General features: G+C 40.4%; 1 protein-coding gene across 2 annotated transcripts; it reads right to left on the reverse strand.

The window, feature by feature from the left end:
* Window positions 1-8: 8 nt before the first annotated feature.
* Window positions 9-16,889, reverse strand: alkal1 (ALK and LTK ligand 1). 2 transcript variants are annotated; one of them, XM_073819683.1, is made up of 6 exons: window positions 16,350-16,889; window positions 15,737-16,000; window positions 7,340-7,393; window positions 6,290-6,370; window positions 2,723-2,796; window positions 9-552 (listed from the first exon to the last, which is right to left on the reverse strand). In XM_073819683.1, exons 2-5 carry the CDS (start codon window positions 15,987-15,989, stop codon window positions 2,732-2,734), a joined length of 453 nt encoding a protein of 150 aa, XP_073675784.1. In that variant the 5' UTR covers window positions 15,990-16,000; window positions 16,350-16,889; the 3' UTR covers window positions 9-552; window positions 2,723-2,731. The 2 variants fall into 2 exon arrangements, with proteins under 2 accessions (XP_073675784.1, XP_073675783.1); XM_073819682.1 differs by having other exon boundaries at window positions 6,290-6,373.
* Window positions 16,890-18,085: the final 1,196 nt, after the last annotated feature.

Raw genomic sequence — 18,085 nt, forward strand, 5'->3', positions numbered from 1 at the left:
ATCAAAAATTGTGCTTGAATGTTTTTATTCTTTCAAAGCATCAGTGCAATATTACCATTGTTATCAAACAATGCGTTTTTATAATTGAAATAATTCATCATTTGAATTTCTATAAGTGCCAATGGTAGATATCATGGAAATGACAGCATGGTAAGAAACTTTCATATACACAGTCTTTTTTTTAAAGTGTAAGGAATGAAATAAAATATTCAGATTTAAAATAATATATTTGGAACAGAAAAGTAATGGTGGCTTAATGAGATAGATACTCAAATGTAATTGGGGCAGAATATTTACATATCATTTAAATAAATAATTGGCTGCAATGATAAATAATACTTTCTTTAAAACTCATAATATAAAAAGCAAAGCTATTAAACATGAACTAAAAGTATAAATTATGATAAAAAGCAAAATAATTATACTTAGGAAATGGAAATGACATAAATGAAAACAATGACCATTAATTGCAGTGATTTGAAGGCACTTCCTCTGAAAAAAGAATTAACTCCAACATCTCTGGAGTTTCTTCAGAGTTTATATCCTCAGGACCTGTGACACATAAAGAATTGAACAGCATTGTGTTAATATTTAATAACATTAAAAAATGTCCTTTATATCTTAAATCAATACTTTTAGGATTCGGTTACAGTTGGAGAAAAAGGCACGAGGAAGACAGCATATGAAAATAAGTTCCAGCAACTCAACCTGTCATACACAGAAACAATGAACTTCAGACCTGAATGAGTTTCTCTCCACTTCAATGGAAATCACTTATTCACAGCATAAAAGGCAATTTAACCATTTCTAATTGATTCAGAGGAAAACCAGTCTGAGCAAGAGTAATCATAACCTAATAAAACCACCATAATTCACCAGCCCCATCATTTGACATTCAGATTGGTAATGGATTCTTTCACCTTTCACTAACAGGTTCTCTGAATGTCTCATTCCAGCTGATATGTCACGTCACAGTCTGATTCCAGCGTCACTGTTTGGTGGTGAACTATTTTAAATGTTTCTAGGAATTAAATGAATAATGAGCTTTGATTGACTTGCCAAGATTGTTAATTAATCTCTTTATTACACAATAATATGCGGTTATTCAATTGTATAATCTATCAGAAAAAAATACTTTAAAGGGGTCCTATTATGCTTTTTCACTTTTTGAATTTTAGTCAGTGTGTGGTATGTATATTTGGGAATGAAAAACATCTACAAAGTTACAAATCTCAAAGTCTACTCCAAAGGGAGATATTTCGTTTTTAAAAAATCCCTTTTTAAGAACTACAACGAACAGCTCATTTGGACTACAGCATTTGTTTTCCAGATGCTATGATGTCACAACACGGTCCATTAGAATATCATTCAAATAAATCCTGCCTACGGAAATTCGAATCGTTGTCAGGTGGGGAGGAACGAGGTGAGGGATTAGCCTAAATTTTGCGATGTAGCATGGAGCGCCGCTTCTGGGATGCTTCAGAGGCTCAAGTGGCCACAAACTGCTCCGGTCGCCGTGTTGGAGCTGCGCCGTTGACGTGTGCGGTATAGAGGGTAGAAACACATGCGGAGCCGTGGCTGATGTAAACACAAGTCTTGACTAGAGTGACGATCATCGGGTGCCGCATTGGAGCTGCGCCATAGACGTGCAGTGTGTGGTAAGACATTTGCACAACATCCTATAGGCTGTCACGTGATGAATGAACAACTCGAACCCAAACAGATAGAGGTGAGCTAATCATAGATTAAAGACCCAGGTAAACAATGAATTAATCTTTTCTGTTTCTTATAGCATTATAGTTTTGTCTTGTTTGTAGTGTGATCAACGTTTGTGTAAGCAGTAGATATGTTAGGAAGGTAACATGTAGCATTTAAATTATATTTTGCTAAAATAAATGAAATAACTCATAAAAAGAGTCAGTAAAATGATCCGAACTTCCCATCTAAGTACACGGAACTTGCTGCTTTGGAAAGGGGAGTGGCAGGACTGAAACACCGTCTAAGCTGTTTGCCAGTTGCAACGCAGTGGGACTGCTAACCAATCACAACATTTCATTTTTTGGAAGGCAAAGCCAGAACTAATCAAGCCATTTGTGCCAGGCTGTGGAGAAAGCTATAGTAATAATGTACATTATATTAAAAATAATGTGTTTTCAACTACCAAGCATGAGAACATGTTCTAGTGCACCCCAAAACAAAATAAAGACTTTGTAAAAGAACATAATAGGACCCCTTTAAGCAACTGCAACTTTAAAGAAAGGAAAAATAACACATGACATGAAAAGTCTGCTAGATCCAAGCTTGTGCACTGCGTTTCGGCAAGTCAAAATCATTTCTTTAAGACATTATTCGTTTAAATTGGCAGAACATGGACTCGTGTTACGTCACTTTGTGTATAATTAATCTTAAGTGATTCGTTCCTACAATACAAATTTAGAGGTGGAATTAAAATGCGACTATCTGGAAGTTCTTTTCTGCCTGTCTGAACCGTGCATTAACTGCATGCCTCAGAATGTACCAGATGGCCATGATTAAACTGACATTATATCTTACTCAATATTTCTTCTAAGGTTTCAGTTAAAGAAACATTCAAACTTTCCCAACAGCAACCGGGAGCAGGCTATCATGTAGCAAACCTTGCAGCTTCCTTGTTTCAGAAAACAACATATAAACACATAATAAATACACAAATAATAACATATATACCATGCTTTGTACTTACATGCGGTTTCTATGATTGTGTGCAAAGCGGGCTCATAGCTAGCCTCGTTAGCAATCGTGCACATCTTTTATAATCTGTTGGAGACAAGAAATACAAATGAAAACAAGGAATTTTCTCTTTCAGGATGTTAAACGGACACTGACATGAAGCAAACGTCACCACTGATCAAATTCAGTTTTAAGTGGAGCTCTCATGCCATCACGGGATGACGTATGGAGTGTGAACATGGCTAAGGGTTAGATGGATCCCTGTAAATAGCTTCATCTCTGCCCCAGTAATGTACTTGATGGCCTAAAATGACTGTGTGGGTTCAAGCACATGCTTCCACCCTTAATGGTGTTTGTGAAGTCTGAACATCCCATTGCTGTCCTGTTCCAAGCAACGCTGCTGTCATTTTCTCTCAAGGTACTGCCACGTTTCCCTCCCTCCCATTTAAAAGTCACACCGTCAAAGCAAAAACTCTTCAAAGTAATATGGCGTGAAACAACTTTGGATTTGCTGTTAACATACACGAAAACTTATTTTGTTTTAAGTTTACTGGAGTTTAGGGAGTGTTTAAGTCATAAAAATGCTCTGGAACACAGAAACTCTGATTTAGGCATGAATTATTATGCATTTGCCATTCCCAGAGTTCCTCATGGCTGCCAAATACTCAAATACAGCTGGTTGGATTTGCATGTTTGCAAAACCCACCGTACCAAGTAATATCTCTTCGTTGAACACATGCTGCACTTTCTTTGCTACTACTACTTGCAATAACTCATAGACCCTATACAGGGCTATTCAATTAGATTCAAAATTTGAAGGGGGCCAAGGGGGTGGGGGCCGTCCCAATCTCTTTTTAAGGGGTTCTATACAATTAAATTGAAATGAAAATTCAGTAAAATGAACTAATATTACCAACACCACCATCAATAAAAGGTTAACATTAGTACTGTCTGTCAATCGATAAAAAAAATCACACATTTTCTGTAATTAATCATGATTAATCGCATATTTATATTGTCATAATTTCACACTGAATCTGAATCCAAATTAATGTAGAAACAACAAAGTATATTTTAAATATGTTTAATTGCATCTTTTTTACCAAGTAGCCTATTATTAATGAAGTATTGATATCAATACTGCTACTGGTGTCTCTATTAAATGCATTTTCCCTCGGTTTTACCTATTAATATATCCATTCAACATTACAGTAAAATTATTAAAAGTCATTATTTTCAACATTTAATAGGCTCTGAAATATATAACAACTATACAGATTATTATTGCCATATACTATACCATTTACCATATCCTATAATTGTGATTTGATGTATTTTAATTTTACATAAGTGTTTGTTTACCACAAAGTATATTTTATCCATCAAAATAACATTCGAATTGGATCATAAAAGCTTTAAAGTGCCAGAAATAGTTGTGTGAAATGCTTTAAAGTCACTGAAGAGTGTTTGAATCTCTCTCTCAAAAGGTTATACAAACCCTGAAATGAACATTCGATTATTTCTGCCACAACACCACGGTTAAGTTGGCGTTACTTTTGGTTTTCTGACATGCGTTAGCGCTGTTTATAACAGAACTCTGAGCAGAATTTGAATTCTCACTAAATCTGGCAGCAACCTTATTCATTCTGGGTGAATTCAAACATTTCTTACGGAATCTTGCAGCACTGTGCAGTTACAGAAAAGCCGTTTGGAATTCGCCCAATGTCGCGAAATCAACTTTGGTTCTCGAATAAAGGCGCGGTCACACTAGACTTTGAGCATGCGAAATTCCTTCGGATGCTGCTGAGACGGTCGTGATATGACGTCATGCTCGGCTGCATCTTTTTAAAAGTTAAATTCAGCACATGACACTAATAATACATTTTAAATGTAAAAACACACAATCTACTACACTTTACCGCAGTGTTGCAGTTTTAAGTGTTTAAATTTAATGTTCTTTTCATTCAGCTAGAGGTCATGATGTGACGTATCGATCTCCTGTTGGTCCCACGGAGTCATGTGATACGAATTCGTTGGTCAGAGTTCACCAAGTTTGAACTGGTAAAGACTAGAAGGGATACATGATTCGCTACTGGGCATGCGCACATCAATCTAACATTATTTTTATCACACTGTACAACAATAATACTGTTTTTTTATTATAGTAAGGGCTAAGTTTAGGGTTGGGGTAGGTGTAGACGTTAAAAAAACACACTCTAATAGGTAGAAAAATTAATTTCATTGTTAGTTTCCGGTCGTAGACGTATCCCTTCTAGCCACAACCGTTTGAACTTTCAGACGCAGCGAAATGCGAAAATATTTCGCATGGGCTTGCGTTTCCGGTCTAAAGCATTCGCATGCGTATGAATGGAAGTCAATGGAACGAAAAGTGCAGTGTGACCGCACCTTATGGCTGTTCTGAGCTCAGACAAGTGTGCTTGCGTTGCGGTCCTACTGTAGCTGATAAACGGTCCTCGCTGCGCAGCTCAAACGTAGCGCAGTTTTATTTCGCTTTCGTTTCATTTTATTTAGATGTCTATGAAAAAGAATTGTCAGCGCTTATGAGCTGAACAACGCGGTGGTCGCGCCAGTGCGACCGCTCACAATTTTGTCGCAACGGCAGAAAAAAATACGACCTTTTGGTCGCAGTCTGGACGCCTGCAAAGGCTTGTCAACTCTACTGTCTATTGATGTTGCGGTCTCCAGTGGATTGTTGTTGTTTTTGGGTCTCTTGCTTTTCTTTTTATTAGCTGGCCCGGGCCAGTGTTGCCCCTTGTGGACAAACTTATTACAGCAAAAGCAATTCAGGCCACCTGCACGTACTTCTCCCTCGGGCTAGATGAAGATAATTGGCGGACCGGATTGGGCTCGTGGGCCGCCAATTGAATAGCCCTGTCCTAGAAACTATCCATAGTATTTCACAATTCTTCTTTCTCACAGAGGAGGGTCGTGGAGCAAGTTTACAAAACATCTCTAGCCACTAGCACACAAGTGTTTTTACTTAAGAAAAATAAAACAAAACATTTAAGCTGCCAACCTCTAGAGGAAATAGCCATCTGTTGTGACCCAAAATATAAATCTGATCATCACTTTTGGGAAACAAGTTTTTTATATATATATTTCGTGAATTGTAATGTATAGCACATTGAAGAAAAGAAGACTTGATTCATTTTGACATTTATGTAACACTTTAGCTGGACCATTAGGTAAGTGTTATTTAATGGAAAACTCCAAACCTCTCCTGGACACTACAAAGTCCATGAGGACTAAGGGTGGAGGAGCATTTTCATTGCGGTGTAACACCAAGTCAGTACTTTTTTATTATTTTGGAAAGACAAAGACATAGACAGCATTTCTAATGTCTTTGCAAAATAAACAAGCACATGCATATAAGCAGCCAAATACAAAATCAAATAAGTTCACCACAAAATGAAGATTCTGTCATCATTTTATCACAAAAGATATAAAGACAAAAAAATATTTAAAGAACGTTGAGGTTCAAACAATATTTACTTTCACTGTGGACAATGTCTTCAAAATATCTATTATTATTTTTAGGTAAAGATGTATGTATACGTACATGTCGGTCTGGAGCAATCCCTTGTATTGTGATAAATTCTATGGAAATGTGTCCTGCATTCAGATGGAAACTTGACTGGTCCTGCTTGAGAAAAAAAAAAGGTTTCAGTCATTAGTGTTTTATAGATTAATTAGCTTTTAATTTCAAAATGTCTGCTCAAGCATTATGCCTAATATCACAAAATTGTACAAAGAAGATGGCAAAGTTAGCTGAAGGTGCTTTAACTGAGTCACTTTTTCACTTGTGCAGAAACCCAGAAGGAGAATTAGCACATGCTAACGCTTGACATGCTGCCATCACAAGGGCAGAGACTTAATGATTCTGATTCTGGCAAAGCTTTTAAAAAGTTTAATTGTGTGAGCTTCCGGATAACAGATTTTCACACTAATTATTGTAGGTGAACAAAGATTCCGCAATGAATAATTCCTAAATGCGCTTTCCCTAACAATATTTGGCTAAAGTACAAAGTGTATTTCACAACCCAGAGGCCGTAAAAACAATTTACCTAAGTCAACTTACTGCAAGCCAAACGCATTTTAAAGGATGAAAACTGTTTATTTCTAACAAGAAAATTTTAAAAACAAGCTTGTAATGTTAATAAAACCGAATGAATACTGCAAAGTATATACTTGTTACTTTTTACAGTTGGTATTATTCATTCTTTTTTTAAACAGAAGTACTGTATTTGTCACATGACCTCATAAAGTTATATGATGCAAGTCAGTGAATAGTGTCTGGTTATTATCTTGGATTTTTCATAATGCAATTTTGTAAAAATGGCTTTCATTTTTGGCAGTCAAATCAAATAACAAGTCTAGAATGGGATAACACTTCTGTTTCATTCCTGACACTGGAAATGGAAGGTCAGGTTGAGTGTAAATATGTGGCATGTCATAAGAAGAAAATCCACACACTGTACACACAGTGTACATAGTAAAAGTAGTATGTTAGTATGCTATGGATGCATAGTTACACATCTAGACTTCATCTACAGGGCTGAAATATTTAATACTACATGAAAGATGAAACATTGAAATGGGTTTTGTTTACCTGTAAAATGTTCTATAAACTTGTCTTTCATGGTTATGTCTCTTGGGACAATCTCTGAAACAGACAGACAAAGAGACTAGTAAGTATACCCCTTAATTGACACCAGACCAGAAATGTGCTCTTTTAACTTTTAATACTGGAATTTGACCATTTTGAATTAAGCTGAATTAATCAATTGACACTGTGGGTGTAAAAAAACAACCAAGTAGCTTCCTCTCAAACTGAAGCTGTCACGTTTGAGAAGGAAGGGGTCTGGGTCCAGATGCAGGGAAGAAATGAATTTAATAATAAAACACAAATAAACAAACGAACAAACAAAAGGCCAACACGGCACACCAAAACACAAACAAGGCAAGATCAGGAACATAAACTTCAGGAACAAGAATCACGAAAAACAAACCACACAGAAGACAATGCAGCCAGAATGAGCAGTGAGACATGAGCAGCTTTAAAGTCCGTATAATTGTGAACAGGTGTGAGTTGAGACGAGTGTAACGATCACAAGACAGGTGTATACAATCAAGGAAGTGCAGTGCAAGGGAAAGGGAAACAGCGACCTCAGGTGTGACCCCACAGCCCAGATCATGACAGTACCCCCTCCCTACGGAACGGCTCCCAGACGTTCCATAAGTGTGGAGGGAGGAGGAACGGGGGAAGGCGAATCAGGGGGAGGGATGGCGGGCCAGGCCCATGCAGCAGAGTCACGTGAGCGGACCTCACCGCCAGAGGAACGCGAGCTGGCCTCGCCGCCAGAGGAACGTCAGCGGACGCCGCCGCCTGAGGAACGTGAGCTGGCCTCGCTGCCAGAGGAGCGTCAGCGGACGCCGCCGCCAGAGGAACGTGAGCTGGCCTCGCCGCCAGAGGAACGTCAGCAGACGCCGCCGCCTGAGTAACGTGAGCTGGCCTTGCCGCCAGAGGAGCGTCAGCGGATGCCGCCGCCAGAGGAACGTGAGCTGGCCTCGCCGCCAGAGGAACGTCAGCAGACGCCGCCGCCTGAGGAACGTGAGCTGGCCTCGCCGCCAGAGGAGCGTCAGCGGATGCCGCCGCCAGAGGAACGTGAGCTGGCCTCGCTGCCAGAGGAACGTCAGCGGACGCCGCCGTCTGAGGAACGTGAGCTGGCCTCGCTGCCAGAGGAGCGTCAGCGGACGCCGCTGCCAGAGGAACGCGAGCTGGCCTCGCCGCCAGAGGAACGTCAGCAGACGCCGCCGCCTGAGGAACGTGAGCTGGCCTCGCCGCCAGAGGAACGTGAGCTGGCCTCGCCGCCAGAGGAGCGTCAGCGGACGCCGCCGCCAGAGGAGCATCAGCGGACGCCGCCGCCAGAGGAGCATCAGCGGACGCCGCCGCCAGAGGAACGTTAGCGGACGCCGCCGCCTGAGGAACGTGAGCTGGCCTCGCCGCCAGAGGAACGTGAGCTGACGCCGCCGCCTGAGAAACGTGAGCTGGCCTCGCCGCCAGAGGACCGTCAGCGGACGCCGCCACCAGAGGAACGTGAGCTGGCCTCGCCGCCAGAGGAAAGTGAGCTGGCCTCGCCGCCAGAGGAGCGTCAGCGGACGCCGCCGCCTGAGGAACGTGAGCTGGCCTCGCCGCCAGAGGAACGTGAGCTGGCCTCGCCGACAGAGGAGCGTCAGCGGACGCCGCCACCAGAGAAGCGTCAGCGGACGCCGCCGCCTGAGGAACATGAGCTGGCCTCGCCGGCAGAGGAACGTGAGCTGGCCTCGCCGCCAGAGGAACGTGAGCTGGCCTCGCCGCCAGAGGACCGCCAGCAGACGCCGCCGCCAGAGGAACGTGAACTGGCCTCGCCGCCAGAGGAACGTGAGCTGGCCTCGCCGCCAGAGGAACGTGAGCTGGCCTTGTCGCCAGAGGAACGTGAGCTGGCCTCGCCGCCAGAGGAACGTGAGCTGGCCTCGCCGCCAGAGGAACGTGAGCTGGCCTCGCCGCCAGAGGACCGCCAGCAGACGCCGCCGCCAGAGGAACGTGAGCTGGCCTCGCCGCCAGAGGAACGTGAGCTGGCCTCGCCGCCAGAGGAACGTGAGCTGGCCTTGTCGCCAGAGGACCGTCAGCGGACGCCGCCGCCAGAGGAACGTGAGCTGGCCTCGCCGCCAGGGGAACGTCAGCGGATGCCGCCGCCAGAGGAACGTGAGCTGGCCTCGCCGCCAGAGGAACGTCAGCAGACGCCGCCGCCTGAGGAACGTGGGCTGGCCTCATCGGCAGAGTAGCGTCAGCGGACGCCGCCGCCAGAGGAACGTGAGCTGGCCTCGCCGCCAGAGGAACGTTAGCGGACGCCGCCGCCAGAGGAACGTGAGCTGGCCTCGCCAGGCAGGCGTAGATGTACTCGAAACGAGCGGCCGACGCCGCCTCGAAGGACATCCCCGCCGTCTCGGGAACAGAGCGGGTGGTCGCCGCCCCCAAGCGGGCGCACGCCACCGCCAAACGGGGGGACACCGCCTCCCTGAAAAAATTCCTCCCCGCTGGACCCATCTTGGCTGGCTGCATTCTGTCACGTTTGAGAAGGAAGGGGTCTGGGTCCAGATGCAGGGAAGAAATGAATTTAATAATAAAACACAAATAAACAAACGAACAAACAAAAGGCCAACACGGCACACCAAAACACAAACAAGGCAAGATCAGGAACATAAACTTCAGGAACAAGAATCACGACAGAATCACACAAACCACACAGAAGACAATGCAGCCAGAATGAGCAGTGAGACATGAGCAGCTTTAAAGTCCGTATAATTGTGAACAGGTGTGAGTTGAGATGAGTGTAACGATCACAAGACAGGTATATACAATCAAGGAAGTGCAGTGCAAGGGAAAGGGAAACAGCGACCTCAGCTGGCTGAGGGAAACCCCACAGCCCAGATCATGACAGAAGCAGTTTGAGAAACATAGAAGCTGTTATAGCATTTAGCTTAATGTTGATTGGATTACAGACATTTTGTGGATGAAAATAGGAAAGTGTATTGTATTTTACTCTGATTTGTCATCCAACATTTGTCATGTTTTCTTTTCTTAAAGAGATAGGTTACCCAAAAATGAAAATTCTGTCATTAATTACTCACCCACATGTCGTTCTAAACCTGTAAGACCTTTGTTCATCTTTGGAACACAAATTAAGATATTTTTGATGAAATCCGAGAGCTTTCTGACCTTGCATAAACAGCAATGGAACTGAATCGTTCAAGGCCCAGAAAGGTAGTTAAAGACTTTGATAAATAGCTCATTTGATATCAGTGGTTCAACCGTAATGTTATAAAGCTACGAGAATACTTATTGTGCTCAAAACAAAATAACGACTTGCGTTAACAATGCTTTCTTTTCCGTGTCAGTCTTTGACGCATGTTCACAAGAGTATCACAACGCAAGTGTGTGATGGTGCTGACAGAGAAGCCGGTGTTCTGACATAAATCCTGGATGTGCTGTACATAAAACTGTCTTAGTAAACATGTCTGAAGATTTCAACAGAGAGGTTGACTTGCAAGCCTATTTTGCCCAGGCGGAATATAAAGAGAGATGGACGTTCTATGTCAGAAAGGCGAGTCCTGCATCAGCAGCACCACACACATGCGTTGTGGTACTCTCATGAATGGAGACCGAGAGTGACACGGAGGAGACGAAACTGTTGAATAAGGTTGTTATATTTGTTTTCTTTGAGCACAAAAAGTATTCTCGTATCTTCTTAAAATTCAGCTTGAAGCACTGATGTCACATGGACTATTATAATGATGTCCTTACTACCTTTCTGGGCCTTAAAGGTGTCAGTTGTGTTGTTGTCTATGCAGGGTCAGAAAGCACTCAGATTTCCTCAAAAATATCTTAATTTGTGTTCAGAAGATGAACGAAGGTCTTACCGGTTTAGAACGACATGAGGGTGAGTGGTTAATGACAGAATGTTCATTTTTGGATGAACTAACCCTTTTAAAATCGTTTCATAGGTATAACAAAACTGAAACTACTCAAGTATCTCTTTAAGCCTCTGCCACCTGCCAACTATAAAATATGTGTGATATTAATCTCAACACAACAGAAAATAAAAACAACTTTTCAAACATCTTTCAAAAAACATCACAACATAGAGATTTCCAATTTGAGTCAATTGTAAATATTACAAAAACAAACATTCCAAAGAGACAGGTACAATACAACCTCTGTAAATGTAGGCAGAAGATATAGTGGGGGAAAATAATTATTTGATCCCCTGCTGATTTTGTACATTTGCCCAGTGACAAAGAAATGATCAGTCTTTTGATAATTTTAATGGTAGGTTTATTTTAGCAATGAGAGACAGAATAACTTTCGCAAAACATGACTTAGCAAAACCCTTGTCGGCAATCACAGAGGACAGACGTTTCTTGTAGTTGGTCACCAGGTTTGCACACATCTCAGGAGGGATTTTGTCCCAACCCTCTTTGCAGATCTTTTCCAAGTCATTAAGGTTTCGAGGCTGACGTTTGGCAACTCGAACCTTCAGCTCCTGCCACAAATTTTCTATGGGATTAAGGTCTGGAGACTAGCTAGGCCACTCCAAGACCTTAATGTGCTTTTTCTTGAACCTCTCCTTTATTGCCTTGGTCGTGTGTTTTTCAATGAGGGAAGGAGGTTCTCACCCAAGATTTGACAGTGTCCCCTTAGCAGAAAAACAGCCCCAAATCATAATGTTTCCACCTCCATGTTTGACGGTGGGGATGGTGTTGGGGTCATAGGCAGCATTCCTCCTCCTCCAAACACAGCGAGTTGATGCCAAAGAGCTCAATTTTGGTCTCATCGGACCACAACACTTTAACCCAGTTTTCCTCTGAATCATTCAGATTAGGGATGCTCATTTTGGTTAATTTTCCTGACCGACAACCGCTGCTCGTTATCCGAACATTAACCGTTAACTGATTTAATTAGAATAATAAATTGGTTTAAAATAAAAGTAGAATGCACGCGTATCTGTGATGATAAATATAAAATACAAGCAAAAAAAATCTTATCTAAAGATTATTTTATTACTTTTTTTTTTAACTTTGTGAGATTGCCATGAACTACAGTAAGATGAGTAACAGCTTTCCAGTGATTGTAAGGAGAGTGCCTATTGCGAACTTTCTAGAGTAGACTATAATGAAAATCCATTCAGAATTTGAATACTTTCACTTATGGATTCACGCTCTGATAACCCAATATCACCACTTGCCAATGAGTTGCATACACTACATCAGTTAACTAAGTGAAGGTGAAGCAGGTGCTTGCTCAGCGAAATATGTCTGTACAGCCACACTATACGTGTTGACACGCGCCCATGAGTAAACAGATAACTTACATTATTTTTATTTTCACCATGCAGCAAACGTAAAAAAAACAAAAAACATTTTAAACCGTTTAACTGATAGTAATAATCGGTTAAAATTCTTACTGTCGGTTAACAGTTAAACGGTCAATATGAGCATCCCTAATTCAGATGTTCCTTGGCAAACTTCAGATGGGCCTGTTGCAGGCGCTGCAGGATTTTAGTCCTTCACGGCGTAGTGTGTTGTTACCAATTGTTTTCTTGCTGACTTTGGTCTCAGCTGACAAGATCCTCCCATTTAGTTCTGGGCTGATTCCTTGCCATTCTCATGATCATTGAAACTCCACAAGGTGAGATCTTGCATGGAGCCCCTGACCGAAAGAGACTGACAGTTATTATTTTATGTTTCTTCCATTTGCGAATAATCACACCAACTGTTGTCACCTTCTCATCAAGCTGTTTGTCCCTGACATTCTTGGACAGCTCTTTGGTCTTGGCCATGGTGGAGAGTTTGGAATCTGATTGACTGACTGCTTCTGTGGATAGGTGTCTTCCCTTTAAGAGAGTGCTCCTAATCTCAGCTTGTTACCTGTATAAAAGACACCTGGAAGCCAGAAATCTTGCTGATTCATATGGGGATCAAATACTTATTTCACTAATTAAAATGCAAATCAATTTATAACTTTTTTGAAATGTGTTTTTCAGTTTTTTTATTGTTATTCTATCTCTCATTGTTAAAATAAACCTAGCATTAAAATGATAAACTGATCATTTCTTTGTCAGTGGGCAAGAATACAAAATCAGCAGGGGATCAAATAATTATTTTCCCCATTCTAATTAATCCTTCTGACATGAATAGAAATGCTGTGTTATTTAAATTAATGAATATGATTCAGTGTATTTAGTCTGGGAATGATTATGTCATCGGCTTGCGTCCAGCTCAGTCACTAAATACACTGTCTAGCACATGGCATCAAATCATTGTACAAGTCTGTTTACTTAGCTATCTATATAAAGACCTACGACTGACTTCCATTGCTAGTAAATTTAATAAAGACCTTCTCCATAAACCCTTATATTGAAGACCTCTCCAAAACATCTGCAAAACTAGAAACACGATTTCAGTTTGCATTAGCCCACAATTACTGATGAAATAACTGCCAGTTTTGTTAATAGCCTTGTAAATATTGTTAACTGGCTGTCAGAACTCCTAAATGGCTGTGGTGTACAAACATGCAACAACCTTTCAGAAAGCTTCCTCTCCTCTCTTAAGATGGTGATGTAACTTACTACACTCATAAATGCCGTATGTTTGAGTCTGGTGACTGCATGATTGACGTAAGAAAGACAGACAGCCATTTACAATACGTAAAATGCAATCCCAGATTGATAATCCAGCACTCTGTAAATCTGCTGGAGGCTTTGGGGTCCTTGCTAATTATGTACAATCTGTAGCCCGCTCGACCCTGGGACACCATCCCCACATGTAGACCATATCGGTTCCAGCCTATTGGTGTAAGGAGATTATTGCATGCAAAGTTTTAATGCCTATCAATGTCAGGTCTACAAATCCACGCAGCAGCTAATTTTAACCTGCCTCAGAATGTAGGATAACCAATGCTGCGTTATGAATGAACTCCTCTTTCATTCAAAACACAGCGACTTTCTACATTTTTGATGCCTGCACTGATACTTCTATTTTTTTCCCATTTTTAAAAAGAGAATCGTGAAGATGATGTATTATCAAACATCTATCAGCATAATTCCAGGTCTATACGCGTGTTGTCGCACCTGAGTCTTACATAAGATGACTAAATACCTTTACTGATGGGCTGTTCTATTCAGAAGGGTACAGTACAGAACAGTGTGTTGACTCTTTAGATTATATAAAGATCCACAATCTTTTCAAAACTACCATGTTTTCACTGGATTAAAATCTCACTGCAAAACTTTAAAGGCAGTGAACTCAGTCAAAGATCATCTAGATCAGCAAGAGCAGATGTTTATGGGTGTTATTTGTTCTTTGGCACACGATTTCTGTGTAACAACATGTCAATCCGTTTTTTTTTGTTTAGTCTTAAACATTTAAATAGCAAATTCTGCATCGGCCCAACCAGACAACTATTACTGGCACAGACCACAATCAACATTTCATTCAATTTGTTAAGTCTGTTATAGTCTAAGTAATGGGGTGTCACAGCAGTTAAAAAAACATGTAATGGCACATAAACAGCTTTGTCTGTACACTCTTAAAAATAAAGATTCCAAAAGGGTGTTTTGCAGTGATGCCATTAAAGAGCCATTTTTGGTTTCCCAAAGAACCTTCCAGTGAACAGTTCCTAAAAGAACCATTTTGAAGAACATTTAAAAAAATCTAAAGAGCCTTTTTTGACTATAAAGAACCTTACATTTGAAAGCCAATAAAGAACCTTTATATTTAAGAGTGTATATGAGTATAACAAACTTTTTCCGTGAGGAATGCTAAAATGTCTCTGAACACATGAAAACACTTGTTAGCTTCTAGATATGACATGAAAAATTCAGTAGTTGCTGTTAAATGACCACATAATATCTAGTTTGAAGTCTTCACCAAAAAGCAAGTATTATTATTCCAGCATGAACAATCTCATATAGCTACATAAAATTTAAAAGCACAAGTAATGTCCACTGTGTTCAATAAAAAATTATGTAAACAGTATGTATTTGTATATAGTCAAACCACAAATTATTCAGACACCAGATATAATTTTAGATATTTTTTACTAGTGAGTGCAGGACACTATAGTTCATTTATGTAATTGAGGATAGCAAAATAAAGTAAACTTTGACATTTTAGACTCGAAAATTCTTCATACAGTGGACTACCAGTAAGGTTTTAAACGTCTCTCTGAGCAGTCCTTAGATCTACACCTGATAATCCAATTTCTCACAAAGACCTAAATAATACAATTATGTTACTGTCATTGCAATTTAATCAAGGTATGTAAGGCAAAATATGAACAGCTGTTCAAGTGATTAAAGCATTAAAAGTCCAGTTTAAATGCAGGAGAAAAAAAACTCCCACTAACAGGAAGGAGTTAATGCCCAGGATTACTTTTGTATCATCACCTGATCTCAAATCAGCTTACCTATTGGTCTGCTGTTGTCCGGCTTGGGCAAATGTGTCTTTTCGCGAGAGGAAAACTTCCCATCTTGAGATACAGAGTAGAGGCCACTGGTGACGCGTCTGGACGCGGGCTTGTCCTCGATCACTTGCAGGATTAGATTAAGCAGAGTTTTCCTTTCCGACTCCGTTACCTCCTTGCTGTCCATGCACTGGCTGGAGGTGATGAGCAAAAGAATCATACTCAACAATATGTGCCATCTCTTCTCAGCCCGCATGGCTTTCCAGCCTGATAAACGAACAAAACAAGCAAACACAGTCATTACTCATCCTTGTACTAAAACTTCTGACCGTGCGTAAAATACGCAGATGTTAGAGCAGTGGCGCAGTGGTCCTGTGTTTATGCAGGTTTATTACATCCAGATTCGAGTCCGAACTAAAACTCTGGACCTGTCTAAACAAGTTCAAATAAAAGTAAACCTACATCAATAAATAATAAAACGCTATCTAAATGTACATTAAATTACTTAAATACGACTATTCTGCATTGTCTACATATATACACTTTTTAAAAATCAGAGAAATAACCAATTCACTAAAGTATGTACTCACATAAGCAAACATAAATAGAAACTTACGCGATTATATATTGGTAGGTGCTTCTACCTTTAATGATGTGCACGCAAAGTTGTCAGAGAAAAATATATCTTCCAACAGTTCCTGTTGTCTCGTGTCTTTCTTGAGAACATGCGTCTTGTTTTTATACGTCAAGTGCGAAGCTTCTTGAATGTAATACAATCGATTTCGGGTGGGTGGCAAATGTAGACATCTTTCCCTTAGGTTTTTTTCCTCCTCAACTCGTGGTCAGTTCCTTTGACATTCGCCCCTCCTTTCGTTTCAGATTCATCACAGAAGTTCAGATAACTATAAAAAGTGTCTCAAAACTCCTGTCTCCGGTTTATTAAAAGATTCATAGCTGGCAGAGGGCTGGACGCGTAAATGTTCTTGGAGATATCCATGGCGCCATGTCCCCCCAGGGAAATAATGGGGAACCTCAAGTATCCATATATCCGAATATACTTGATTAAATGTGGCTGAGCTGTGAAATTAACGCCTGGATGTTTTTGTTCATGGATGGTCGGGTCTTGTGACTGCACTAAGCGCGCTATCCTGGTAAGCCCCGCTTGTTTCCACCTCCCAACTCAAGTTTGCACTTGGCTTGGTGCTGGTATTACACGCTTAAAGCATAAATTCCTGGGTTCTTAACTTTTGTAAGTTATAAGAAGCAAACACAGATCAATGGTCTGACTGGAATGCTATTGAGCATTTAAATATTTTAAGAAGCATCACATTTTTTTAAACCTGTTCTCATGTCTTACGTAGTACTGGAATCTTTACTATTTCTTTAAGCTTCTTAATATTTCTCTGTAGACAGAGTTTCCCCCCGGGGGTCTGTGAAGGTCCTGCAGAGGTCATATCCTGGAAATCTGGTCTTCAAGTATGATATCGAGTTTGTATGTGTTATAGTAATGACATTTTGCACTTTTGAAAATGCACACACACACACACACACACACACACACACACACACACACACACACACACACACACACACACACACACACACACACACACACACACACACACACACACACACACACACACACACACACACTTATATGCATGGATATATTTAAGAAAATATGTTGTTTATATATTAAAAATATTTAAATATAATGGCAATTATATAAATATAAAATAAATATATACAAGTAAATATATGTAAATATTTCAAAATATATATTGTATGTGCGTGTATTTATATACACATAATAAATATACACAGTATACACACACATATATTATGTAAACAAATTTTTTTTATTTTGGATGCGATTAATCGCGATTAATCGTTTGACAGCACTAAATAATAATAATAATAAGTACAGCAGTTATGTATTATTAAACATAAATAAAAATGTAGCCTGTATGTAAATAGAAAAGGCTAAACAAACCTTTTAATTGTGAAAGATAAAAATAATAAGAAATTGTTATGAATTTAAATTCTGAAATGCCCTAAGAAAACAAAAACAATAAACACTTTGACACTTTTTGGAAGAAATTAAAAAGTCTGGGTGGTGGACAGTTCTAATATAGTGAAATTATAGTGACCAAAATGAAAGTGACAATAGTTTTAACCTGTGATCCATCATTAACCCTAAACTGATGACATTAATGTTCCATCCAGGGGATCCCTGGGTGTATAAAAATTGTAAACCACTTCTCTGTTGAATCCATGTAAAAGTACAATGTAAATAGAGAAACCCTTTCTTTTTGTTGCTCTTCCAGGGATGTCACTGAACCTACTTCTCAT

The sequence above is a fragment of the Garra rufa genome, chromosome 15, assembly GCF_049309525.1.
Source record: "Garra rufa chromosome 15, GarRuf1.0, whole genome shotgun sequence".
Lineage (NCBI taxonomy): Eukaryota > Metazoa > Chordata > Actinopteri > Cypriniformes > Cyprinidae > Garra > Garra rufa.